Source organism: Thunnus thynnus, chromosome 14 (assembly GCF_963924715.1).
Source record: "Thunnus thynnus chromosome 14, fThuThy2.1, whole genome shotgun sequence".
NCBI lineage: Eukaryota > Metazoa > Chordata > Actinopteri > Scombriformes > Scombridae > Thunnus > Thunnus thynnus.
The window spans coordinates 20,777,674-20,805,636 of NC_089530.1; the positions used below are offsets into that span (position 1 = coordinate 20,777,674).

The 27,963-nt window shown below is 39.5% G+C and overlaps 2 protein-coding genes across 6 annotated transcripts in view; one reads left to right on the forward strand and one right to left on the reverse strand.

The window, feature by feature from the left end:
* Positions 1-1,673: 1,673 nt before the first annotated feature.
* On the forward strand, positions 1,674-22,506 carry atl2 (atlastin GTPase 2). 2 transcript variants are annotated; one of them, XM_067610491.1, is made up of 14 exons: positions 1,674-1,782; positions 9,392-9,561; positions 10,470-10,682; positions 14,003-14,137; positions 14,220-14,324; positions 14,426-14,476; positions 14,586-14,642; positions 14,860-14,952; positions 15,252-15,390; positions 15,510-15,637; positions 16,036-16,092; positions 16,219-16,290; positions 16,977-17,408; positions 19,648-22,506. In XM_067610491.1, the coding sequence occupies exons 1-14, from the start codon at positions 1,710-1,712 to the stop codon at positions 19,765-19,767; spliced, it is 1,845 nt and encodes a 614-aa protein (XP_067466592.1). In that variant the 5' UTR covers positions 1,674-1,709; the 3' UTR covers positions 19,768-22,506. The 2 variants fall into 2 exon arrangements, with proteins under 2 accessions (XP_067466592.1, XP_067466593.1); XM_067610492.1 differs by having other exon boundaries at positions 1,681-1,782; positions 9,395-9,561.
* Positions 22,507-23,937: 1,431 nt separating this feature from the next.
* Positions 23,938-27,963, reverse strand: part of LOC137197228 (equilibrative nucleoside transporter 1-like) — a 43,098-nt gene continuing 39,072 nt past the window's right edge. For all 4 annotated transcript variants that reach the window (XM_067610493.1, XM_067610496.1, XM_067610497.1 and 1 more), the window contains 2 exons: positions 26,522-26,721; positions 23,938-25,805 (listed from right to left, as the gene is read on the reverse strand). In XM_067610493.1, the coding sequence (XP_067466594.1) occupies positions 25,694-25,805; positions 26,522-26,721 (312 nt within the window). In that variant the 3' untranslated portion in view covers positions 23,938-25,693. The remainder of the gene's footprint in view (positions 25,806-26,521; positions 26,722-27,963) is intronic.

The following is a 27,963-nucleotide window of genomic DNA, read 5'->3' on the forward strand; positions in this document are numbered from 1 at the left end:
TAATCGTTAGTTGGGTTCGGCCTGACTTATTTGGTATCTATGGAAACATTGTGGTGTATTATTTAAAACTGTTGTGAGGTTTTGTGCGTTTAAATTGATCTTTTCTTGACAACACAAGTTTCTAGTGATGGACCAACAAGGTCTATTGGCTTTAACAGGTTAAATAATTTAATTGAAGCCTCGATTTATCTTGTCTCATAAACCCAGATTGCAGATATTCTTCAATATATTTCAATATATATTCTTCAAGGTAGATTAACAAAGTTTAAGTTATTTATTCCCTCCACAGTTCGCCTGTCACACACATATAACTAAGATGTGAACAATGAATGATGTTTGAATGGATCCACTTGTCACATACATATATGCCTATTGCCATATAAACATATATACACACACACACACTCTCACATATACATATATATATTAATGTATACACAGTCATGCACATGCATATACACGTTCACACAGTCTGCCTGTCGTTTTTACCTTGAATCTGTTTTAGCCACTCATTTGTTTGGGTATTTTAACCTGAATTTAAAAGCCTAACCAGGGACAGAGAGCTGCAAATCAGCGTCAGCCTGAGGCCCTTCATAGCTTTCATTACATGTTGCATAACATGTGGGCTAATGTAAGTCTATGTATACATGCATTCTATGTCGCAATACTTATCTCTATTGCCCATTTTAAATAAACAAACATATATAAAGGTGTGAAAATGGTAATGATTTGAGCTTGGCCCCACAATGGAAATGGTACCCACAAACCTTCCAGCAACCTATTATTCAAGGAGAACCCAAGGCCAGGGTTATGAGTCCTAATTAGTAGTCACTAAAAAAAGTTTGTGACTGATTATTTTAATTTTCTCACATTTTTCCATTAACTGTACAATTTTATCTCCGTAGTCATGGCTTAAAGGCTTTTTCAAAGACCTCTCCTCACAACATGTTTGACTAGACCTATTCTCTGCCAAAAAGATGCTGGCTTTATATTGGAAACCTCCACATACAGTTACAAAATCTCAATGGATAATCGTATATTGATATAATTAATATGGAGCTATCAGTGGCAAGAATGCATGGTGCTGTAGCTGGTACTATTTCAGCTATATTTTGTGTGTTGTGTTGTTGTTATTGTGGTTTGTTGTCTTTATGTCTCCAAAGCAAAAGAGCAATAAAAAAGTTAATAAAAGTTCTACAGCATTAAAAACATACAACATACAAAAATAATAAGAGTTAAAGTGAAAAAGCCTGAATAGAAAGACTTTTAGGCCTTTTTTTTTAAAGAGTCCAGGGTCTGTGCTGCCCTCAGATGGTTAGGAAGGCTGTTCCACACTGCCAGGAACATAATTCTGAGAAATGCTAAATCCCTTAAAAAAAAAAAAAAAAAAAAAAAAATCACCTAAAAACTGCAAATTAAGTCTAAAAAAAATATGTGGAATTCGTGTGTATTTGTTGTACTCCCATTCATAAAACAATACCGAGTTCCGGAATTCAAACAAATTTTTCAAACAAATTAAATAACTGTTTAAGTATTTTAAAAAACATGATAGTTAAATGCCGTTTTGCATCTGTTTGAGTTATTCAAAAAATGAAAACACTTCAGCCCCGCCGCTGCAGCAGCCTGGGGGCAGCATGAACTTCAGCAGGCAGCGCGAGGAGAAAAAAAGCTTCTTTGACGTCAGCCACGTTAGTTTTCAGTAGTCCAAGATGGCGGAGGTGAGCGGGTTGAGGAGCAGAAATCACTTCGAGCCCAAATGCAAAAACAGAGTCGTTGACGAAGGTAAACCGTTGTTGATTCTGTCGAGTATATTTATGAAAGTGAGCAGATATGGTGTACGAAGCTGAGGAGGAGGGTTTTAATGTAAATTGTGTTTTGTTTCGGTCGTCTTTGTCAGGGGGGGAAACTCTCGCTTTTCCGTTAGCCAGACGCCAGTGTTTTCAGTTAGGTGTCCTGCCAAATGTGGTACCGCCGCCACAATCTGTTTCCTCTTAAACATACTGCCAACACAGTCTAAACAGTATGAAAATGAGCTATATGGGCATATATTTTGTCAGTGTGTCAAAATGTGTTTTCGTTGGTGTAACTTTGGCTTCAAAAAGCTGCTGTGAAACTGATTCCCGACTGGTGTTACACCGTATTTGGTGACCCATGAGATTCTGTGACCTGCAGTATTCGAAGAAGTACACAGATCGTTTACTTAAGTAAAACTAACCTATCAATATCACAGTGTGAAAATACATTACAAGTAAAAATCCTGTATTTAAATACTAAAGTGAAAGTATAGAAATATTACCAGCTAAATTTACTTAAAGTACGAAAGTAAAAGTATTATTTGCGGAAAATCGGGGTGCGACTAACATATTAAAATACAGCTCATGCATTGACTCATCAGTATTAATGATGTACTTCGTTAAATTTATTTAATATATCAGATACTTTGACTTAAGTAAAGGATCTGGGTACTTCTTCCAACACTGCAGGTCACAGAATCTGATGGGTCACCAAATACGGTGTAACACCGGATACAAAATTCTCCCGCGGCACCTGTCGTCTCATTTGTCCGGGCCGTCACTCTCACCTGGCGGCTTATCTGTAAACCTGGCCGGGGTTGCACTGTCATCCTGTACGAGCTTCATCGTTTTCTGAACTGTCAAACACCAGCTTCCTGTAACTGGGTTTTCACTTACAAACAACACTTAACGTTAATCCAGTCATCCTACTAATGACTCGGATATTTTTAAAGGCCCTATTATTAGTCTGTTCGGTTTGCCAGCAGACTTATCCACGCAAATGCGAAGCTAATGTTAACCTCTACATAAATACACGTCTGTTTGTGCATTATACAGTCAGAAATATGCAGCCTTAGAAGTAAGAGACATATTCCTCTTTATAACAATATTCGTCAGATTCGTACTTGACCTGCTTTAACCTTGGGTCCCAGTTTCCTCAGTAAGGTGCCCATATGAACACTGAAACAGGTTTTCCTCGTTGCAATCATTCCTCCTGTTCATACTGGCGATTAAAACATCCTCTTCAAATGAGCTTTCAGTTTAAGTGATGGAGGACAAAATCCACAATGTGTCCACACAGTCATATTGTGCAAAAAATGTATTTAAAAGTTTATCTAAAGCTTATGAGGCTTCAGCAGTCTTAGTCATATCAAGTGGATATCTGCCACATTTAGTTCTTTTTAGCATCAAATTCCCTCTTTGTGTTTCCCTGTTGAGCTGCAGTGGTAGTAACAAAAAGAGGGACTTTGGCACTAAAAAGACTGTAACATTGAAAAATCTGCTTGATTTGACTTATTTGGGTGGCTGAAGCTTCATATTAGCTTCAGATAAACTTCTAAATACATTTTTTCAAAGATGGAGGCTTGTGGATTTTGGTCCCCATCACTTGCATCAAGTGCATTAGAAGGTATCTTCTAATGGTCAGTATGAGCAGGAGGAAAACCTATTTCAATATTTATTTTGGCACCTAACTATTGTTTTAAGACAGACTTGAAAAATTGTGAACCTGTCCTCTAATATTGGATATCTCATGACAGATAGCTTTAAGTTACAAATAGGCGTGACAAAATGTATTCTCATAACAATCCTGATTCTTATCTTCTATTATTCTGAATTGATTCACAAATGTCAAAAATCGATTTTCTAAATGTTAGTTAAAGGACCAATTTCGAAAATAATTGCACATTTCTACTACACAGATGACCTTGTGTAAAGAAACCATCATATTCAAAGTGGTGTATTTTTAATAACATGATGTTGACGGAACCGAAAAGGCAGAACTTAACCGCGAGGGCGGTGCAGCACCCAGACAATCTACAGGGTGCACATGCTAGAGTTATCTCGTAGTTCATCTTTGAACAAGGCAGCAGTATGATTTGAGTTAATGACTAAATAATTAACTTTGCAAGACGAACGTGAAGTATATTGTGAACTTTCTACGCTGTCACTCAGAGACTGATATTAGCGGAGCAGAGCAGCAAACTCCAGCAGCAACAAACGAGACCAGCCGACCAACACACACTGCAGCATTAAACGGCTTAAACCAACTCTGAGGTGAAGAAAGTAACTCGATGCTCAGTCTGTTTCACCTCAAAAGCTCTGCCGATGACTTTCCCCGGAGCTAATGGTGCAGCAGAGAGGCTGCTCTCCACTGCTTGAGACATGATGCTAATAACAACACAGCAGAGCACTCTGTCTCCCAGAGTTTGTCATTCTCATACAGGCAGGAGACTGTAAGATGCTTTCAATTTAATTAATGCAGTTAACTTTTTAAAATAAAAAGGTTGCGGACCACTTATCTTATCTGCCAGTTGTTTCATATTGTATTTCAGTGGAATAAGGACACTAGTGAATGGTTTGTCACGCAGCATACTGGAGCAAGAGACTGAAAATAGAGCCGCCTTTTCTATTCATTCAATCGAGAATCGACTCTGAATCAAATCAGACACTCAAGAATCGGAATCAAATTGTGAGATTTCCAAAGATTCACAGCACTAGTTACAAATGTGGAGTAATTTCTGTGTTCCCAAGCTTTGCAGTGTAAAAGTAATAAGTAGGGCTGCAACTGTTATTTTAATCATCGATTAATCTGTCCATCATTTTTTTTGATGAATCGATCAGTTGTTTTGTCTATAAAATGTCTGAAAATGGTGAAAAATCTCGATGATCGTTTCTTAAAGCCCAATGCAACCTAAATGTCTTGTTTTGTCCACAACCCAAAGATAAAATATTCACATCTAGGAAGGCAATTGTGGCAATTTCCTTAAAAAATGACTGAAAACGATTAATTAATCATCAAAAGCTAATTGTTGCGGCTCTACTGATAACTATTACTGTTGTCAGGATTCTTAGGGTTTAAGGTTAAGGTTGTTTTTTGAGATCAAGGTTTTCATTCAGGATCCATCTTTCCATCTGTGACTCATCAGTGCTCTCCTTAAATTCGATTTAAAGCAGTGTTTTTTGTGATAGCTGCTTTGGAAAGTGAGGGAAATGAGGCACCTTGTTTATCCAAACAAAAAATCTAATATCCTTTTAGCCTTCCAATATGACAGAGGAAAACTAATTTACTCCTGCACACACATGGTCGAGTCTGTTATTGTTAGACTTCTCTAAACTGTCGAGGCTGGTAAGCAAATAGTAAATAGTCTCAAGGCCTCATCTCTGAGAGATATGGTCAGGAGTCCCTTATCATGATAACCTTTATGTCTACTTTCATACAGACCCGCTGACTCTGTGGCAACAACATTCACTAACTGGAGCTGCTCTTATTCTGCACTTTGTCCTCGGAGCACAGACTCACGATTGCTCTGCTTGCTGCAATTGAACATTTGCCCTCTCTTGTGTTCAGAGAGGCCAAGTCTGATTGTCCTTTGGTGCTGGTGTGCAGGGAAGTCAGTGTACCTGCATCCTAATAGGCCACAGTGGATTCCTCGCTCTCTTTGATGAACACAGACTGGTTTGAAATAGAAAAAAGCACACAGAGCCTTGTTGGATATTTGTACAAGTTGCTTTTAACTCAAAACACAGTTGAAATTGTGTGAAAGTGTTTGATTGAGATGAGTCTCTAACAACCACAACAGAAAACAGCCATCCACAGAGTAACTTCACCAAGTTCAACCCAACAAGAAACTAAATGAAAAGCTGGTTTGTGCTAGACACAAACGGAGTATCAATTACTTGAGTATCGGTCCATAAATCAACTCAACAAGCCCATAATGTGACAAAACAAGCTCCACATGTCTACTGGTGTGTCAGAGAGTGAGAGAGGAGTTAATGATGCAATAAACTACAACCATCATATATTTGGTGGTAACAATTACATAGACTATCGCTGCCATTTAGTCCAGTAAAAAACAGTTTGTTTTGTATCCAGTTCACATTTTATGCAAATATCATTTTTCTCCGTCACTTGATATACGCTTCTTGGAAGTTTTGTGGTGAAAAATCTGCCAAATGTAGCTGTAATAATCCTGCAACGTTCAACGCTTCAGAGGTCAGGAGGTCGTCTTCTGTCACCACTAATTAGACTAATGACTGTCGATCACACGTCAAAGAAGACGCCAAGGTGAAAGTGTGATCCCTATTTGGACCGTTTTTTTATCTCGTTTGACAAAACGGAGCCTAACGGGCTTAAACCGCAGCATCTGAACAAGGAAGTAAAGATAGTAAAATTTAGGTAAAGAAACAACATAGGAGCAATTAACAATCATAGATGACATCTCTAAGAGCTGACGGCAAGACAAGCTACATATTAACTAAGCTACATATTCACAATTTAGAGTCTCTTTTTAAAATGCATGACCTGGCTGTAACATGGCTAGAAGAGGGTGTTGAAACCCTGCTCGAGAAGCGTTGGCATCGATCCTCAGTGTTGCAACAATAGAGAGGAGATTTTTGCATGAACTTTCCCTGCTTACTAAACGCTTAAACCAGCAATATTTTCTCTGGCAATGAAAATGTCATAATCAAGATGGCATCAGAAAATATTTCACATAATGTTGCTTGCAGAATATTTGTGACTAATTGTAGTGTATATTCCTTGCGAAACACTTTTACATGGATCTATTCAACTGTACTCCCAAAGATTTGCCAGTATCTTCAGGCTTACAGTCTCTTTTAAGAGCAACGGAAACGCCTCTTTCAACTATGAAACCTCCAATGTTTAGACAGCTGGTTAAATTAAGTGGATCACGGCCTTATCAAAGTTTGCCTCTGACACAGTGCAGGAGTCCAGGGACAGGGAGAGCCGATTTGGGAGACCGTGTTGAGATGTAGGATAACTTGCGTAGACACTAATTCTTTCCAGGCGTAGTTAAAGATAGACCCCCATCAGAACTGGAGGGATGCAAGACTGAATAGACTCTGTGTGTTTATGTGCTTTATGCTTTTCTTGCGTGATATACTGTACAGACCCATCCCATGGTGACCTTATTAAAGTTTGTGTGTCTGTATGGGCAGGAAAACGTGTAGGCAAGTTCACATCTGCTCAGTGAGATAAGAAGTAAGCTAATTTTAGTTCTGCCCTCGTTTTCTGCAAGCCAAGGAGTAGGACAGTACATTAGCCACTTTTATCATGATATGCGAGTATAGTAGTGAGTGCACATACCAGCAAAGCTAATGTTTTTTTTTTTGATTTTTTTTCCACTGGCTGTTTTGCAGTTGGCGTCCTCGCATGCTTATTGTGTTTTGTGTTTCTCTCGCACACATTCTGCAGCGATACAGACTCCTGCAGTCCCAGCAGAATAGTGTCTTTGTGTAGATCCCCCTCTGTGGCTGCAGTCTGTGTGCCACTTCATCGTGCTGAGTGCTGCTCTGGACTTGATGGGAGCCTGCACTGCCACAGACTGTGCAGAGCTAATTTGTGTGCTGAGCAGATTACTGTAACTGCCCCTGTGCTTGCAGCAGCTCCTCAAACACTAGCAAGGCAATGCTGCTGCTGCTGCTGCACTTTGGGAATTTGCAGCACCTCCAGTTTGATCTATGGATGTCCCATTTATAGTTTTCCTTTTTTTTTTTTTAAGCAAGAATGTTACCTAATATCTTCACAACTGCCCTCCCACTCCGTGAAATGGCCTCAGACTTTCTTCGAGTCCAGCATTTTTTCACATAGAAGCCCACATTTTCGTCTGTTTGACCAAGTGCATGACTTTATGCGAGATTTCAAGCAACACAACAAACCATCACACAAAAGATCTTTGCTTTTATCTTGATAATAATGTTTTTATAACTTGTTAATCATCCGATTTGTTGGGTTTTTTTCACCCTCATGTCACTGGTTCCTTGATTTAACCGGCAGATTGACCCAGAGAGTTGATTGTTTCCAGTAGAGAACCAGTTTTTCAGTAGTAATGCACACATGAAATGTGGTGCCCGTGCCATGCATGGAGAATAAGATTGTAATGAACTTGTTTGTGTAGCATAAACTGGCGTCTTCGTCCTGTGTCAGACACACAGGTGGTGTATCAGCATCCAGCTGTCGAGGCACAATACTGTGCTTGTTTGAGAGGAGGTGTTCTGTTTCACCGCTGTTGTCGCTCTCACAGTTAAACAGAAACTTCGGAGACATTTGGTCTTGAAGTGTTAACCAGCAGATTCAGAGCTGAATTTAAAAACAACAAAATTACTAACATTAACAACAAACTGGTCTGAATTCGTTTCCGTTGTGGTTTGTGGTCTCTAACTGGCTGCTTCTGGGGGATGAAACACGTCCACTCTTTAGTTCAGGTGGCTAATGTCGGCCAAACATCTGGACTTAACTTCTGTTACTTTATTGTCACTGAGATACAGGTCCTCTGATTATCAGGAGCATGGCAGCCAAATCTGTTGGGATGGCTCCCGCTGGTTCACCGAAACCTGATTAGAATGCGGTTTATGACACTCAGGTGCTACAAATTACTACAGATGAATGGCTAATCACTTTAAATGTTTGAATGAGCCATGTTTGATAATTGTTGTTCTACCTGTTCAGTGGACTCGTGCTTATGGCTGAGGGATTGCCAGTTCCAGTGTGTAGTTAACTACAGGGAGTGTCATCTTCATCCTGCTCTAGTGGTGTTTATATCTGTAAAAGCAAGTGAAAAAATGTTCCCTTCTGGCTGGAAATGGTAGAACAAGGGTAAAATGTGATATGTAAGAGGTAAAGCAGCTTTTATCAAGCGGCTTAGTATGTGAATAACACTTCAGAGGTCTAAAAACTAAGAACATCTTTAGAAATAAAAGGTGAACAATTCCTATAAAATTAAAGATGATTACTTTTGCCATTTTTTTTTTTTTTAAATATTTCAGTATTAGAAATACAGTTTTGTCACCTACCAAGACAAGCTACTCATCTGTGTGGATTACAGTTTGTACACTTTCAGCACATTTGCTTATACAGCAGCTTTGGTGGCGTGATGGGAAGGAAGGAATCTTGCTGTTTTTAGAGGGAACATGTGCTTTAGATTTAAGGGAAAGACTCTCACAGAAACATCAAAATGTGACAATGCTGTCCTCGTAACTTCTGTTTCTCGTGTCCTTTTTGCCGGCCCTTTGTGATTTTCAGCACAAGGCTATTTTCGAGCTTGACCTAGATGGGTAGACCAGAGTGGATAACAGTATTTAGCCCAGCACAGAGTGCTGGAAAGATTCCCATCTACAATTTGACCCATATAGGGCATTTTAACTTTCTCTTTAACTTCTCAGAGCAGTAGTCAGTCTCTCAGGTAAACACACGTATTACAGTGAAACCTTTTCCTTAGAAAAGGGGTTTTATGTCCACAAAACCCCGTCTCCACATTCTTCTCACTTTACACTCCCTTTGTCTGCACACTAACATTCAGTATGATGTTATCTAACCAGTGTCATTTTATCTTCCTCTCTCTACTTTGTCCTATTATCAGAAGGCTTGAGTGGAGTAGAAGATGTCCCTATTTATCGGCATAAGCAGAGGTCTCCTGTAGTCAGGCCTGAAGACCTGGATGATGAATTGCTTCCCAGGACCATGGCCTCAAACCTGGGAGAAGGTGCCAGCCTCACCCTCTCACCAGATGAAGAGATTCTGGATGAAGAGGTGAAGTGTTTCCTGTTGACAAGCATATAATCCATATCTAACTAAGATTTGATAGACTTGTTTCCCTTTCTTCTTTCACCACTCGGCATTCTGTCTATCTAGAATTTTTTTTTTTTTTTTTTTACTGTACTTTTATGGAAGGGAATAATTAAGAATTGACAGTCCAAATAAATGTTCTCTGTTTACCATCAGTTTTTGTTAAATCTCATTATCAATCAATCTGCCAATTATCTTCTCGATTTGTCTATAAAATGTCAGAAAATATAAAAAATGCCCTCAATGATTTATCAGAGTCCAAGGTGACGTACTCTTACATGGCAAAGAAAAGTAGAAACTCTTCATATTAATGGAGCTGAAATTAAAGACATGTTTGTCTTTTTTTCCTTGAAAAGTGACTAAAATGATTAATCCTTTATCAAAATAGTTGGCAATTGATTTCAATCAATTGACTAATCGTTGTATCTCTAAATCTGACACTTACTTTCTTGATTAATTGATTAGTCGTTTGGTCAATAAAACACCAGAAAATGGTGAAAATGAACATTTTAATTTCTCAGAGCTGAAGGTGATGTCCTCAAATATCTCATTTGTCCGAAAAACAATCCAAAACTCAAAGATATTGATTTACTATAATGTAAGGCAGGAAAAAGCAGCATAATCTTCATGATTAATCGATTAATCAACTAATTGTTAAAGCTTTAATGACAATAATGATCATATAAATCCTGAAGACAGAATGGGGGGAAAAAAAGAGTCTGTTTTTCCTCCTGATGTTTGTTTGGATGATCTCAGCCCTATAATTCAGTACTCTGTGTCCTCCATGAAACCTTCCTCATCAGCGGCGTAATCACTTGAACCTCTCTTAATGCCACAGAAAGCCTTGATTGATTGCAAACTCATGTCCTCAGGCTGCAGTAGAGGAAGAGAAGGCCAGACCCATCCAGATCGTCCTGGCCAATGAGGATGAGCACAGCTTTGAGCTGGACGCCGCGGCGCTGGAGAAGATCCTGCTGCAGGAACACGTGAAGGACCTGAATGTGGTGGTCGTGTCTGTGGCCGGGGCTTTCCGCAAGGGCAAGTCCTTCCTGCTGGACTTCATGCTGCGCTACATGCACAATAAGGTGAGGTAAAGAACGTGCTGGTTTCATACTGTTTCTGAGGATTCATTTAAAAGACTTGACTGAAGTATAAACAGTTCAAAATATCCTGCCAGGGTTGAATGTGAGTGCATCACCACCATGAACGATGTGGCCAGTCTGAAATGTAAACAGTGAAGTTAACTGATGCCAACGCATATTTTTCTGCAATTTTATACATGTCTCATGTGTTATATACAGGCTGGAACTGGAGGAGTGTGGTCCTACGTTTTCACACTTTACAGTAGCCTATAGCTTGGACGGTGATGTGGTTAGTGGTTGTTTTTGAAATTAAATAGTTTTTATTTATTATGTAAAACTGAGTCACACAATATTTCAAATTTACCAATATCTGATGACTGATATTTACATCATTTTTCCATTTTTCCTATGACCAATCCTACAGTTTTTCCAAGGAAATAAGCCAACGTAGAAAGATTTTAGGATAACATTTTAAACGCTCTGTGCTCTTGCATTTGTTCCATAGCTGGTGGAGCATCCTTGCAATATTGATTGATTGATTGATTGATTCTGTTGAAGAATCAAGTTTTTACAAAGGCACCAATATTTAGATATTAACTCAATCAATTTTTAAACAGATTAGCCGTTCTTACACGTAAATAAAACTGCCTATCATGTCTAGAAAATGAAAATGCTCCTCAGTGCTCTTGTTTTTAATTAAATCATACATAAATATGTGCAACACATCAGGCATAATTTTAATATCAGTCTTGGTACAATATCATATTTTTTAGCAAACATTGCCCAGTGTTGATCTCATTTCATGTTCTTGCACTGGCACACAGTTCTCAATGAAATTTCAAATTCAACCCTGCAGCCCTGCTGATGGTTTGTTTATCTTTGTGCTACAGTAAGTAAACATATAAAAGCACATCTTTCCTCTGGGGCTTAATATGGTGTAATATTATTATATTATTCAGTCAGTAGAGATTATAAAAACAGAGAACAGGGCTAGATGAAGTAAAAAAGTACCGCAGATGTGATCACAACCAGTACTGGCATGTGCACCACAATGTGACAAGTGAGGACAAGTGTTTCCTGTTAGGTTTCATACTGAGATACTTACTCAACCAGGTGTGTAAGACATCCAGTAAGGTGCATAAATAAGACTGGTTTTACTGGTATCGGCCTTCTGGGAAGCTGAATTTTACTGTAATAAAGTTTCATAACGAGAGTTCTAAGCATTGAATTTGATTGATATTCATAATAATAATAAAGGAGGTTGTGGAATAAGGTTAATCAGGGGTTTCAGTCTTATACACCTGCTTGATTACTGGCTGTAAATATGAATAATACTCATACTCACAACACATTCTTGCACATGTCCATCCAACAACTGTGCGACTTGCTCCGACACAAGTATCAACAACTAGTCCTTGAGACCTTGTAGCAGCAGCTGGACACGCAGAAGCAGCCAGGATCACCTTACACTCACTCACACACACATACAAACACACACACACAGAGAGAACAAGAAAGATGGAGGAATGTTATGACTCTGTCTCACAGCTGTTTGGCAGCATGAAAACGGGCATTCATGCAATGCAAGTCTGTCTGGATCCACACACGTTGTCATTTTTCCTGAACACTGATGTTTGTTCATGTCGTCGTTCTTTATTGAATTACATACAACAGTTAATGTTACTAACAGGTTTGAACAGCTTTCTCAGTTACGCGTTTATCTATTTTTGGAGGGTGACTGTAGGTATTTGTTGTTATCAAATCGCAGATTATTATCATTGTGTGTCATAAGATCATGATCAGGCATGCAGCAGAGACGCACCATCATAATGTTGTCACCAGGAATCAGTGTTGTTGCATACTTAGACTTGCAAACTAGTTATTTGGTTTTGAGGCTCGTTTTTACATTTCCTGTTTGTGGTCTTCTCACTTGTCAACCAGAAATACAAAGTCACAATGTTTTGCTTTACTTTCTCTTTGTTGTGTTTGAATCATAACTTAATACACTTTTTGTGACCAGGGGCATAATGATCAGTCAAACATCATTGAATCCTTTGCCATGAAGTGGTATTTTTTTGTGCTGGAGCTTCAGTGTTCACTTGTTAGTCTTGTTACTGTGGGCGCCATGTTTTATTCAGTGTTTATATCATGTAAAACATGAAGACGATGGTGTAACTTGTGCTGTGTGTGATGTTCCCATGCCCTGTGAGAGATTAGATCGGTAAACAAGAACTCGCTCACCTCTGCTGAGACCTAATATTCATCCAGTTGCTCTCTCAGTCAACAAGGTACTGGGCAGGCAGATGACAGGTTAGTTACATAAGGCAAAGTTTGACCTGATGATGCTGTTGGATTAAAAGCTAAGGGGTAACCCAAATCAATACTTTTATCCCTGTTAGAAGGGTCAAATCTGGACAGATATCAAAATATTTTGGTCACAGAAAAACTCTTTTCTCTGGAGGTAATTTTCACCACAAATACCTGATAAAAACAGTTTCTTGTTGAAGCGCTAATCTGAGCTAAATGCTGATGGACTAAAGTCCATTGACCTGCAACTCCTCCCTCTTTCTCTCGTACCATTATCTCTCCACCTCCTCTGCACAGTCTCCATCTCTTCTTCCCCTCACACTTAATCCCTCATCTGTCCTCTCAATCCATCGGAACTAAACCTGCGTTTCAACTGGAGGGAGCAGGTATTAAGTTTAGTTGCAGGTGCTCAAAAAAGTCCACAAGTACAGGAACTTGAGGGGCAAGGGCGTAGGGCTGACCTTCACTGATTGGTCAAACACAGACACCGCAGCTGCTTCACCTTGTGTACTGCTTAATTCATAAAACAAGTACTCTAGTATCAGTGATAGGACAAGGGGTGGACATTTCTTGTTGTTCATAAATATTAAAAGCAAAGTGAGGCCTGCTGTCTGCTTCCTGACTTGTCTTTAAAAAGAGCGAGAGAAAAAGAGCCTGACCCGAACCCACTGAGAGCCTGGAGAGACCAAGAGTGAATGAGGGAAATAAAACTTTATTTTCTGATTGTTGCACACCGGTTGCGTTTTAAAGCAGTAATAAATTACCATCAAAACTCACCAAATGGTTTTCCGTGGAGACAGGTGCTCTGGAGATTTCAGTCTCCTTTACTTCCTCTACATTTCTTCTTTTCAGTCGTCCGTTACATTTATGTCAAACATCAGTCACACAGCAGTAAAGAACAGGATGACTGTTATTTCCTCCAGTGTGGAAACTTGTTCTTCAGATGCATTTGGAATACAAAACGCTCATGTTTCTCTTATTCCTCTCCTCTTGCCCCCTCCTCCTTCCCTCTGCAGGAGAGCGGGTCGTGGATAGGAGGTGATGATGAGCCCCTGACAGGGTTCACCTGGAGAGGAGGCTGCGAGAGGGAGACCACGGGAATCCAGATCTGGAGCGAAGTCTTTGTGGTCGACAAGCCCGACGGCAGCAAGGTAGACTCTTTAGTAAAGTCAGGGGCTTCATGAGAAAATGTAGGTAAAGTTTTCACACACTCACTTAGACTCATCCCAACAGGTTGCTGTACTCCTCGTTGACACCCAGGGAGCGTTTGACAGCCAGTCTACCATAAAGGACTGTGCTACTGTGTTTGCCCTCAGCACAATGACCAGCTCTGTGCAGGTGAGACTTAAAACATACACACACTGTCACGGTCGAATATACGCTGCTGCTTTGTTCTCTTAAACACTACGTCAACATTTCTGTCTCATCTTTGTTTTCAGGTGTACAATCTCTCCCAGAACATACAGGAGGACGACCTGCAGCATCTGCAGGTTTTTATTATTTATTTTTCCTCTCAAGCAAAAAGTAGCACCAACGTTTCTTACAGTATCTCAGTTTGTGTTTTCTGATTATAATTGGGTTTTTTTTTCTTTTGTTTAGCTTTTCACAGAGTATGGACGGCTCGCAATGGAAGAGATCTACCTGAAACCTTTCCAGGTGCTTGTACATACATGTAATGGGGACATATAGGTCTTAATTAATATATACCATTGAATATGCAGTTTGTCCATTAAAGCTACCTGTTCAATTAAATATGTGGCTGCACAGCAAGTTGACAGGAAATGTACAGATAAGTAAAAATCACCTTAATTTTGTTCCCTTAAATCATGATTGACTGAGCTGTTGTCTCTGTGCTGTTGGTTGTGTGTTTCAGTCCCTGATGTTCCTGATTCGGGACTGGAGTTATCCTTATGAACACAACTACGGCCTTCAAGGAGGCAACTCCTTCCTGGAGAAAAGACTACAGGTGAGAATCATTTTTAAAATCAAAGTTGTACATTTGTATTGTGATGATGCCTGCTTAAATGAAAAGGAAACATTTTTCTACCCAGAAATCTCTAATAATTGTAGAAAATATTCATGCAGCAGGTACCAATTACTGTCCCTGTCAAACCCACCACACCTCATGTGTAGAAAAGCAAAAACAATCGTGTGTGTCAAGTTCGTTTAGCAGGACGCGTTTGTACACATTCACACGCTAGTCAATGACAAAGACTTGAACACATTTTCATGGTGTCAGTATGTTGTTCTCTTCCCCTAAAACAGGTGAAACAGAACCAACACGAAGAATTGCAGAACGTAAGGAAGCACATCCACTCCTGCTTCTCCAACATCGGCTGCTTCCTGCTGCCACATCCTGGTCTCAAGGTGGCAACCAACCCGTACTTTGACGGCAGGCTTAAAGGTGTGAGAACAGAAACATGCGCATGTGCTGAGCATGAGCATGAAGAGTGATCACTGAAGTATGTTGGGACAGAAACGTCACGCTCCAGAGGACAATCAGGGTGTGTATTTTTGTTTCAGACATCGATGGAGATTTTAAGCAGCAGCTGGCCAAGCTGGTGCCTCTCCTACTCGCCCCAGAGCGACTGGTAGAGAAGGAGATCGGAGGCAACAAGGTCACCTGCAGAGATCTCCTGGAGTACTTCAAGGTGCGGTCCAGTGGCTTTCACGATGATACGTCACAAGCTGATAAACATAAAGCCTCAAATTATACTGGAGCAACTGGTGTTAACAACTATTTTTGGATAATCGGATAAGAGGAAAATGAAAATCTCAACACTGAAGTAAAGATTTAATGTACAACCAATGAAACTGGTTTCAAACAGGGTTCAATCAAAGTTTGATTTTCTGTTCAGTTCAACCCAGAGGCAACAAATGGAAGTAACACATTTTCTCAATTAAAATAACACATTATGTTTACTGTTCTTTATAAACATAATGGCAATAGAAATGTGTCTTGCCAGGTTGTTAATTTCTTGTGTTTGCTGCCAGTATATTGTACAGGAAACACTGGTCCAGTATTGTGTATTATTCTACATCTCTGCAGGCTTACATAAAGATCTACCAAGGCGAGGAACTGCCGCACCCAAAGTCCATGCTGCAGGTTAGTTACTTTCTTTAAACTGGTGGATCATTAAAGGTTTTGGTCGTAATTCCTCCTCTCTTGTGCTCTACTGGTCATAAAGATCAGCAGCTGTCTTGAATCTCGTTATTGTTTCCTATTTCTCAGGCTACAGCAGAAGCCAACAACCTGACTGCTGTGGCAGGAGCCAAAGACATGTACAGCAAGAGCATGGAGATGGTAAGGATGTGTTTTTACTCACCTCTCAGTCACAATCAATAAGTGAAGGCACCAAACTCCAGAGAGCATCAGCTGTCCTGAAAGGCCAGCAGGGTGCAGTAATGGATTAATTATGTTTTATTTACTAGAAGGCAACAGCACAGAGCAGTTCAGCCGTTTAGCTGACAAAACATCCTGAAACTGGGTTTCACTCAATTAAATTAAAGACTTTTTAAGATATTTATAGTAACACATAAAATTCAATTTATTATTCATAGTCATACAAATAAATGAATGATGGAAAACCAGAAGGCTTACAATTATTTATTAAGAACAGGAATTTGACATTTATATCACATTTTTGTCATTACTTCCCAGCTGTATGTAACAATAATTCCTATTAATATAATTAATCAAGTAGCATGTTCCGGACACAATTGATGGATGGATTAACCAATTACAAAATATGTTTTTGCTAGAAACTATTCAAGACCTTTAGTAAATGAAATTTAAGACTTTTTATACCTTGTAAGTCTTTATTTTTTGAGGGAACTGGATTCAGTGCTTTTTAAGACCTACAGATACTCTGTGAAAATTAGGGCGTAATGAATATTTAATTGATTATCTTGCCTTTTGTGTTGTGTTTTTTGTTGATTTCATCAGTAGGAAGGCACACTCACACACTTTCTTCTGTCTTCCCTTCTCAGATCTGCGGAGGGGACAAGCCATACATCGCCCCGACCGACCTGGAGCGCTGCCACGAGGAGTTCCGTGAGCACTCGGTGCGTTACTTCCGCTCCGTGAAGAAAATGGGCGGCGACGAGTTCTGCCAGCGCTACCAGAACCAGCTGGAGTCCGAGCTGGACGAGACCTACACCAACTTCTCTAAGCACAACGACGGGAAGAACATCTTCTACGCAGCCCGTACACCCGCCACACTCTTTGCGGTCATGTTCGTCACCTACATTGTGTCTGGGGTGACGGGATTCATCGGTCTGAGCACCTTAGCGGTGCTGGCTAACCTGGTCATGGGCGTGGCGCTGCTCTCGCTGTGCGCCTGGGCATATGTCAAGTATTCTGGAGAGTTTCGTGAGCTGGGATCGTTGATAGATCTGGTGGCCGATACACTCTGGGAACAGGTGGGTTGTCAAGATGAGAGGAGCTGTGTGTGTGTTTGTTTGTTTGTTAAAGGAATAGTTTGATCTTTTGGGAAATACATTTATGGAACTTTTTACATTTTTGTTTTAGCAGGGATTCAACAAACAAGATATAACGTGTTAATTAGTGACTTTTAGAGGTGCTGGTAGTCAGACTAGCTGGTCTGTTTCCAGTTTTTGTGCTAAACTAAGTTAACCATCTTCTGATTGTTGCTTCATATTAAATGGACAGACATGAGAGTGGTGTTGATCTTCTCATTCATCTCTCAAAAAAGCAAATAAGTATCTCCTAAAATGTCAAACTATTCCTTTAAATGAATGTAGAAGGTGAGAACTGAGATTTTATGGCAGGAAATTGGTTATTTTTAAGGATTGGTATTATTTTTTGGGGATTGGTTTATGGGTAACAGTTATCACTTTATAAGGCTAATTAGTTTATTATTACAACATTTAGGTATTTAAATAGTTAATCTCATATTGTTTTAATGTTTAATCTAATTGGAAGTTGATTAGATTTGGATGAGGTAATTTAATTTAGGTAATTTCCAACAACAGAAGTTTACTTAGATCTATTTCTTACACATGTTTAGAGTTTAGAGTATATTGCTTGGATTTGAAAGTCTCTACAGTTATAAGTATGTTTCTGTTTTTGTATGTTGCAGCTGTAAGAAGTGTTTTTGTGATAAAGGTGTGTTAAAATAGAGTTACGTTTATGAAAATTATGGGAATATTTTTAAGATATGTTAAGACACTTATGCTTTGAAGTGACTGGTTTTCCTCAAGGTGTGTGTGTGTGTGTTTTCCACTTCATCTGGCACTGGTTTCTGTTCTACTTTCCTGTAATAGTTCATTTTACCAGAACTCCACTTCATTCCTCGTCATCTCCTGCCCGTTAAGATTTTTGAAACAATGAGTTCCCTCCTATTTTTTATTTTTTATTTTTTTTTATTTCCCTCTTTCCAGTATATCGTGGCGTTCTGGTTTTGTTTTTACTGTCATTTCTTCAGAAGAAAGGATCATTGTTTTAGTTAACGTCATCAGCTTTTCACCTTTCAGCATATCCTCCACGCCGCAGCACCGTCAGCACCACCTTTGTATTTGCTCTCTTCTCAGCCTGTTGACCTGCAGATTGTTATCAAGTTTATAAAAGTGAGACATTGTTAAACATCAAGGCAGGAAGCGGTGTGTTTTGTTGCGTTTCACTAGAAAATTCATCCCTCATGTCTCCTCTGACGACTTCCTCCTCCCTGCTTTTGTCTTCCTCCCTCCCTCCCCTGCTTTACAGAGGACGGTCAGAAAGGTGAGAAGTGTCGGTTCACTTTTTCTTTTTTGCTTTCTGTGCTCAAAATCCTGCAAGATTTCTATCTTTTTACTTTCTCCTCCACCTCAGCCACCCCGCTACCCTGTATTTGTATGGTGCTATATTTTCTTTCCTCCTTTTCTTCCTTATTTTATCCTTTTTTCTCCCCGCAAAACATCTGGATCTTTGTTTCCTCCTCTGCTCCAGTGTCTGTCTCTCCGTCTGTCTGTCGTCTTCTTTGTTTAACTCTCCCGTTCCTCCCTGCTCTCCTCTTAGGTGTTTTCCAAACTCTTGGAGCCCGTCAGGAGCCGCCTGGCGTGGCCCGCCTCTCTCCTCCCTTCACTCCCATCAGGAGCCACACTGGGACTCAGAGCTTTGACTCCTCTCAACAACAACTACAAGAAGAACTAACTAGCTGCTGGTTCACTGGCTGACTGTTAAACTTACCTCCTCATATTGAAACTTCTGCAGTTTGCTGGCTTCTTTATTGTTTATTTTTCAGTCCTATGGTGCTGGATTCTTATATTTTAACCCCAGGGTCCCTCAGTGTGGACACAGAACATCGGCAGGCCGGGCCCATCTCAGGATCTCACAGACATGAAGCCTGTCCAGACGGTTTTTAATCATCTTATTCTGATGGATGTGTAAAGTGTGACTGTTTTCTCTTTTTCTTTGATGGTATTTTGAGTTGAAGAGGTTTTGTTAAGTTATGAGTCTTAAGTTCGAGAGGATTGGGATGTGTTTCTGTGGTCGGCATGTTGAGACTACATCCTCTTTTGGTTCCTTTTTATTTTACCTTAAACATTTTTCTTCCCCATAACCTTCTTTCTTTCAGTTTCTTTGTCCCCTTTTATAAACTCTTTGTAGACGATTTAACTTGATTTGTTCTCACGCAGAATCTCTTCCTCTCCTCTCCTGCAGGTTTTGAAGCCACTAACTGAACAATATATGGAAGACAACGTCAGACAGACGGTGGTTAACTCGCTCAAAGCCAGCTTGACAGAACAGGGCTCGCAGCACACCAAGTTAAAGACTCACTGACGCTCCTCTTCCTCCTCCTCCTCCTCCTCCTCATCTCCCCGTCATGTTCATCGCCCTCCTGCCCACTCGCTCAATGTGTTCAATCCTAGAACTGTGGAACTAGTTCAACACCAAAGCTGACCCTCTTTTCTTCCACCCCAAACACCCCTCATCATCACATGCTGCCCCCCCTTCCTCCTTCTCTGTGATCTGTAGTGGACCTGTAGGCTCGCTGTCCGCCCTGCTCTTCATCGCCCCCCAGTGCCTCAGAGCAGAAACTGCACGTTCTCCAGAGGACCGAGCAGAGAAGCCGGCGTCGCCTCTTGCCAAAACAGCACCTTGAAGGACTGTTTTTCTTCTCCAGTGTGCCATGCTGCCATAGATGCATCTTTGTGTTGTAATGCATATTGTAGGCTGACACACAGACACACACACACACACATATACTCACACCAGAGCACTTGTGATATCTGCAAGTCTGAAATCCAGCTGGTAGCTGACTGCACTCGCTTCAGAATTGAGCTGTAATTCAGGGATAACTGACACCGCTGTGGGCAGCTGTTTTCAACCGTGGATGCAAACTGAAACACTTTGTGTGCATTGAATCATCTTGTCTACAAGCGCTCGGTTTACTTTCTCTTCAGTTTATTATCGTTTCCTTTAAGCACAACTGACTAATCGACTCAGAAAACTAATTATGAGGTGATTATGTTCCTTTTTTTTATTTCAGTAAAATCAGGAAACAAATTTTATTGACGAAACTGAAGTGAAAGTAAATTGATCGCTCCTGTCATGGACCAGCTGGAAAAGGCTACTGTAACTACCTAACGGCCGACCCGGTCCCGGTGGGCTGATCGGTCTCCATCTTCAAATCTGAACTGAACTGACGCGTGCGGTTTCTCTCTTCTGACATACTAGTGGTTCACCTGCCTGCCTCCATTCATTCAGTTTTTCACACTAAATTCGGGAAGAGGTGTTTAACCAGGTAACATCTGTATAATCAAACTCTGGGCTCAGGTTGCTTCTAGACGAGACCCTCGTACGTCTGTCTGTCTTGTCTCCCTTTAATATTTTGTGATCCTGAAGAGAACTGTAAGGAGCCTCGAGCCTCTCAGCTGAATTTTTTTTTTTTTTTTTTTTTTTTGGTCTGTTTTTATTTTAGAACTGACATGTTTTATCTGGCCTTCAGCGTTTCGTAGCGGACCTGCCAGTGTTTGGCCCTCTGCATGGTGTTAAGAGCTACTGTGTTGTAGCATGAAGCTAGCTAAGAGCTTTTTAGATCCCAGCTATAGTCAGGTAACCAGAGAGGATCGTCATCATCTTGAACCATTTTTCCTCTTTCACCGCCTTTTTGATTAAAGCTGCATTAGTCCTGCGTTTCTTCAGGCATCTTTAGGACCTACAGGCTGTAAGTTTGATTCTTGCTTCTGGGAGCTCTCAGACTCATTCACGGTTTTCATACCTGACTGTAACGATCAAACTGTTGCTTCGACTTAGAGATATTGATCTTTTTTTTTTTTTTTAGCTCAAACTTCTAATATCCATCTAAAGGAATTGTTTGATATTTTTGGGAAATGCGCTTATTGGCTTTCTTGTCAAGAGTGAAACAAGAAGATGCCACTCTAATATCTGTTAAAGCAGCCGGTTAGCTTAGCATAACGACTGAAAACAAGCTAAAGCTCACTTATTAACAGTTTTTATCTCGTTTGTTTAATTCATACACAAACCGAACTGTTAAACCGACAATTTGTTTTTACGGGGGGTTTAGTGCTGTAACTATTCCCTCCACAAATTGTTTTTACACTTAAAGAATTAAACAAATGAGATGTAATTAATTACTGAGATTTAGAGACGCCGGTAGGCAGATATTTGAAACTTTGGACAGAGGCAAGCTAGCTGTTTCCATCTGCTTCCGGTCTTTATGCTAAGCTAAGCTAAGCTAACTGGCTGCTGGCTGAGACATGAGATGGCATCCAGCTTTCCATTAACTCCCAGCAAGAAAGTTTCTATTTTCAAAATTGTCAAACTATTTCTCTAACTGACAAGAAATGATTCAGCCCTTATTAACCTTTTTTTTTCCTTCTCCTGAGCTGGATAAATCAGATAAATCAGTGTCACTGGACCGTTGATCATCTTTTCAGCAAAAGAGATGTCAGTCGAGTCAAGTGACGAGTCGACAGTAAAGTCTTATTTATCTGTCAGCTCGGGTTTTTTTCAACAGCAGGTTGATAAGATGTGATTTCTCCACAATAGGAACCAGATTTTAATGTCTTAGTTCAACTCTAACAGCTGCATCACTTCTGTCTGAGCTCTTTTGCATCAATTCCATCCACATTATTATTTCTCACCTCAAGCGCCAGTCTCGTACTGTACAGTCTCTCTTCTTCTTCTTCTTCTTCTTCTTCTTCTTCTGTGTTCACATTACAAATCGGGCATGTATGTTGGATTAAATATTTAAATAAACTTTGTATACATTTTATAGTCAAATCAGTTGACAGTGGCTGTTTTTTTTTCTTCTTTTGATCAACTTAACAGTCTGTGGTTTGTTAAAGAAAGATAAGTTGCTGCTGTAGGGATTAAATTAGTTTTCTCCTGTTTGTGAGGATGTTCATAGAAAAACGGTGTGAATACTCTGATAGGAAAATCTCTGATTGTGTCGAGTGGGTCGGAGACAAATGTCTTGTCTGCCTTTTAAAGATATCTCTGGTAATTTATTTTTGAATAAAATGTTTACCTTAAGAATAAATCATCCGTACAATTCTTTTGCTCCCTTTTGTCTGTTTTTTTGTTTGTTTGTTTTTTTTGGAGACATAATTGCCTGAAGGAAAGTCTGGAACTATTAACCAAGAATAGATTTACTACACCCACATGTAACTGTGGTTAAAGCAACGCCTGCAATTAAATGTCTAAATGTTTGTAACCAAAACAAACAGTCCCAGACAGATCAGATTTATTTTAAGAATTCTGTCCAGGCTCAGGTGAAAAATGTTTGTAACTGGGCCAAACTCAGTCCTGCAATTTTAGATTATTTTTTTTAAAAACATGTTGACAGAGGCAACAGTCTGCCTTAATCTTTGTGTCTGTGTTATGTTTCTGTTTCATGTTTCAAACAGGGCTTAATTCTTTATTTTGTACATATTTTGATTAATATTTCCAAGCTGAAACAATCAGTCAATCAAGCATTTAGTTGATTGACAGAAAAATTAATCAACTATTTCAATAAGCAATTGATCTTTTGAGTCATTTTTCAAGCCAAAATTTCAAACATTTCATGGTCCCAAATGAGGATTTGCTGCTTTTCTGTTGTATATAATTGAAACTGAATATTTGGGGGTATTAAAGTGTCTGTAGAACAAAACAAGACATCTTCTGGAAAGTGTGATTGGTATTTTTCACTATTTTTAAATGTTTTGTAGAGCAAAAAAAATAATCTGCAGAATAACCAATAATGAAAATAATTATTTGCAGCCTAAATATTTCTCAAATATCTATTTTTGCCTGAGAAAGACGTGTAATTGATCAAAACGTTGCCAATACAAGTGAAAGCAGCTCTGATTCAGTGTGCAGGTACTGCCTGTATACAGCCATAATATCTCCCATATTATTGCTTTGCATGTTGTGTATTTGTGTTTTAATTAGCGCTTATAAATGTAGCATAATGATATCAGCTGTGATATTTTAAACATTTATAATCTGTTTTATTACTTTGTATGCCTTTAAACCATTTTAATTTTGATCTTATGCTCTTTTTTTTAGGTCAACAATGTTAAATTCTTATGAAATTTACAACTGAAAAGTGATTCTTTCTCTGAGCTGCTCTATCAGTGGCCTTGTTTCATAAAGGTCACTGAGAAGTTGCCAAGAAAGAGGAGGAGGAGGAGGAGGAGTGGGGGAGGTAGGAGGGAAGCAGCTGCATTTTTTTCTTGTGACCAACACTGAGGCAGTTTTATGCGTCTCTTCATTATTCAGTCACATGCAGCAGCAGCAGCAGCACATGAGAGAGATCAGCTGAGTTTCTACTGTACGCTTCAGAGAATAAAGAGAGCAGCTGTTTGTGTCACCTGATGAAGCTTCAGAGTCCAGATGTTTCATATCACATTCATATCTTCATTGCCAGATCATTTCTGACCTCATCAGTTGCTGAAATGTTGAGCGGTGTGTTACCACAAATGACCAACAGGAGGAGCCAGATTCTTAAAAATACACTTAGTTTTTTATCACAGAACTGTTTTAAACTGCAATACAAGGTTAAGTAACATTTCAATCGTCCATTCCAAACAACACGCAGTATCGAAGAACAGACCAATGGTGTGCTTTTAAACAGGCTGTTAGGATGTATACAGATGGCAACATGAAAAATACTATGAATAACTAAAGTAAACTTTAAAAAAAACAAAAAACAAAAGCATCAAAAGGCCACAAATATGCAACTAAACAAAAATACATCAACAGGCATGTGACCTTTTATCTCCCCTTGTACATAAAAACAATCTAACTCAGTACAAGCCGAGTGGCTTAAGTTTTAAAAACATGCTAAAAACTACTTCTGATATAAAACTTATCTTCCATGAGAACATGTCTGATGAGAAATGGCACAGACTCAAAACAGCTGAAGAGTGACATTTTTTTTTAAAAAAATCTCACTGACAGCTGCATATTTTTTCTTTAACCATGTTTAAAATACATTGTGGCAAAAAGTGTTTATCAGGAAGACAGTAACAAACAGCCCTCGAATGTGGGCTGAGAATCTAGACCCGGGTTGATACAACTTCATCTAAAACTACCAGACGGACAAATCGACAAACAGCGCTCTCTAAGAGTTTCAGCGGGGGAAGGTTTCCAGGCAGGCACTGGCCTAAATTATTGACTAAACCTCGGCTTTAGGCCCTTCTTACATTCTTTGAGAAATCAATGATTTGTTGTTGAGGAAGCGAACAAACAAAAGTGACCCGAGTCGACATGAGGGGAGCAAAGCGGTTTACACATATGGCACAGTAGCTGGTTGATGAGTCATGACCTCCCTTCAAAGTTCATCAGTTTCACATGTTATCTTTGTGTATTTGGCTTGATCAGAGTTAAAAAAAAAAAAAAAAAAAAAGCTCCAACAGTCCAACGGTGACGCAAAGATCGTAAATCCACGTTTTTCGTAAAAAAAAAAAAAAAAAAAAAAAAAAAAAAGGTTGAGGATAACACAGTTTATAAATTCATGAGTTAAATTTAATGGTGAATGTGAACGAGCCAAACAGCATCCGAGAGCCTCATTTATAAAAAAAAAAAAAAAAAAAAAAAAAAAAATCGTGTCAAGACTTTATATAAACACCATCCGATCATTTCATGTGATTTCTACCAATATGATTGTTTAACAGGAAGTGAAAGAACTTTATAAAACTAAAAAAAATGAAATAAATATAACATCTTATCATTGTTTTTTGTTTTTTTCATATAATGTGTAAAAAGAAAGTTTTATGAATGAGGCTCTGGGATACTACTGTACTTGCAGCCTTCCTTAATGCTGCCAGCAGATTTGTGATATCTGGGAAAACTGAATTTACACAGAACCACAAAGGATTTCTGCCGAGTGATGAGTCCACTAGAAGGGATTTTCTTTTCTACACTTTTGGTTTTGATTCACTTGTTGAGTCACACTCTGCTCGTCAATTTATCTCAAGAGAAGTATCCGGTTTGATTGATGGCATTGATTGTAAATGATCCTCCAGAAAAGAAAAAAAAAAAGTATTCAGTAAAATGTTTCAGCTTATATTGTTGCCGTGATGGCTGGATGAGGAGTCTGTAACTTCTGGAAGACTGAGGTTGAGATCTCTAGTCGGCTGTACCGTCTCCTCTCAGTCGTTGGCTAGTCCAGTTTATTCAAAGGCTCTCCTGTGAAGGTCATGACAGGGAGAGATGGAGGTCTAATCTACGTCTACTGAAGGGTCTGCTGGAGGTTTTAGATCATGACCCGGAAAGCAAACGAGACTGCAGCTCCCAGAGCCAAGCCGAGGGACAGGAAGAAAGCCATGATGGCCCCCGCCGTCTCTGCTTCATGCGGCGGCACCTTCCTGTACAGAGACAACAGAGGGACAAAATTCATTAGGGACGAGTCCTTCACCTTTAAACACAATGATGTTTGCGTTAAAATAAAGGAACAGTTTGACATGATTTGCTTTCTTGCCGAGAGTTAGAGGAGAAGATGGACATCAGTCTCCTGCACTTTAATGTAGTTTAGCATAAAGACTAGAAACAGGAGGAAACTGTTAGCCTGACTCTGATCAAAGCTAATAAAATCTGCACCTCTAAAGCTTATGAACATATTATATCTGATTTGTTTAAATACACATAAGTGTAAAAACGTGAACTTTTGATTTTATTTGCAGAACTATTTCTTGGCCAAGACTTCTTGTCCTCAACACGAGGTTGCCAAGAACCAGCAGGGACACCAGAAATGTTGCTCCTCGCCAACAAATTGTCCTGCACAAAACTTCTCATTGTTTTCAAGCTTCAGAGATGTTGGTCAATAGATTTTTGAACAGAGACAGGTTCGCCGTTTCCCCTGGCTCCAGTCCTGCTAAGCTAAACTAACAGCCACCTGGCTCCAGCGTTATACTTCATGTACAGATATGAGAGTTCTTGGAACAAAAGCAAATAAGTGTACTTCCCAAAATGTTGAACTATTCATTTAAAAATCTACCCAAAATGGTTAACTTATTTAAATCTGAGTGGCAATCTTCACACGTCTTTTCTACGAGAGCACGGTCTGTATGTATGAAGTCCTTACTTGGGTCCGAAGCACATGCAGAGGCTGGCTAGGTATCCGTTGGAGAAGGAGAAGAAGATCATGAAGATGATGTACCAGGTGTCGTGGGAAAACAGCACAGGGAGGTAGTGACGAGGCTGCACGTTACACAGCATGAACAGAGGGATGAAGATGACGCGCAGGACCACCAGGACAGGAAGCCAGATACTGTCCTTGTTGGGCTGAAGAGAGAGAGAGAGACAGTAGCATCAACCACACACAACTTCAATTAACAGTAACATTAACTAAGTTCCTCCGGAGAGATTTATGAGCTGTAAACTGTATTTTTCAATTTCAGATTCAATGAGTCCAATGATAAAATCTTGAAGTGACACAGCGCATCAGACAGCAAGACAAACGTGAAGTTGCTTAAAGACACAAATGACCGACAAACCTGAACTCAAGTTCACGAAGCACCTGAGTGGAAACTGTCAGCATCCTGATCAGTTTTATCTAATGATGATAAACAAACTCACATGCTCGCGGAGCAGCTGACTGCTGTTATCAGCATTAATACCAAGACGCTCTGCTGAAGCAGGTTGTTAGACTCAATTATCTTCTGACATTCCAGTACAGGGTCAGACTGGGTTTCTTATCTTTACTGTGTTTGTACAGAATGAATTGATTCAATTCGATTATTTCCGCTGGATCGTAGGAAATTAAGACTTGTTTGTTAATTTGTTGTTTGTGGACAAAAGTTTAAGATTGATTCATTTATGCTCTGCCAGAAAAGAACGTGACATTTAACACACAAAGTCTGAAGGCGGAAGGGTTACTCATCTCATCCTTGAATGCAAGTATCAACACACTCAAGCGAACATCATGAGTAACACACTGCTAATTATAGACTAGATGGCTGGAAATACAATAAACCGAAAATAATCTGACAGTAGACATGATGCTCAGATGTGTATCAGAGCTTCTCAGCAGTTCACTCAGATGCCCTCATTCATCCAGATGTGGACATAATGTAAGAAAAGAGGGAGGAAACCCTAAAAAAAAAACAGCTCAGTCACTCCTCTGACGCTCAACCCTGAAAACCACTTCCTCCGCAAAGCATTCTCTCTCCCACACGTCTCTGTCCAAAACAAACCTCTGTTCTTAGCAACTAAATTGGACTCTGGTTCATGTTTTTCCACCATTCCCCTAATGACTCAGTGATTTATTCACGTGTAAACATTTCATGTAGCAGTAACAGCCAAAGTCTCCTGTTGTTCACAGAGCACGACAACAGCAGATCACAACAAATATTTTGATGTGGTCATTGAAAATTGAGCCTACAAGGCAATAGTGTTTATAAACAACTGGTCTGGATGTTGATACGTTCTGGGTAAAGATCATAGTTGAAATGCTGGTCACTATCATTACTATTTTAATTAAATATAAACAATAGCTATCAAGAGTTAACATTTTAAATATGCTTC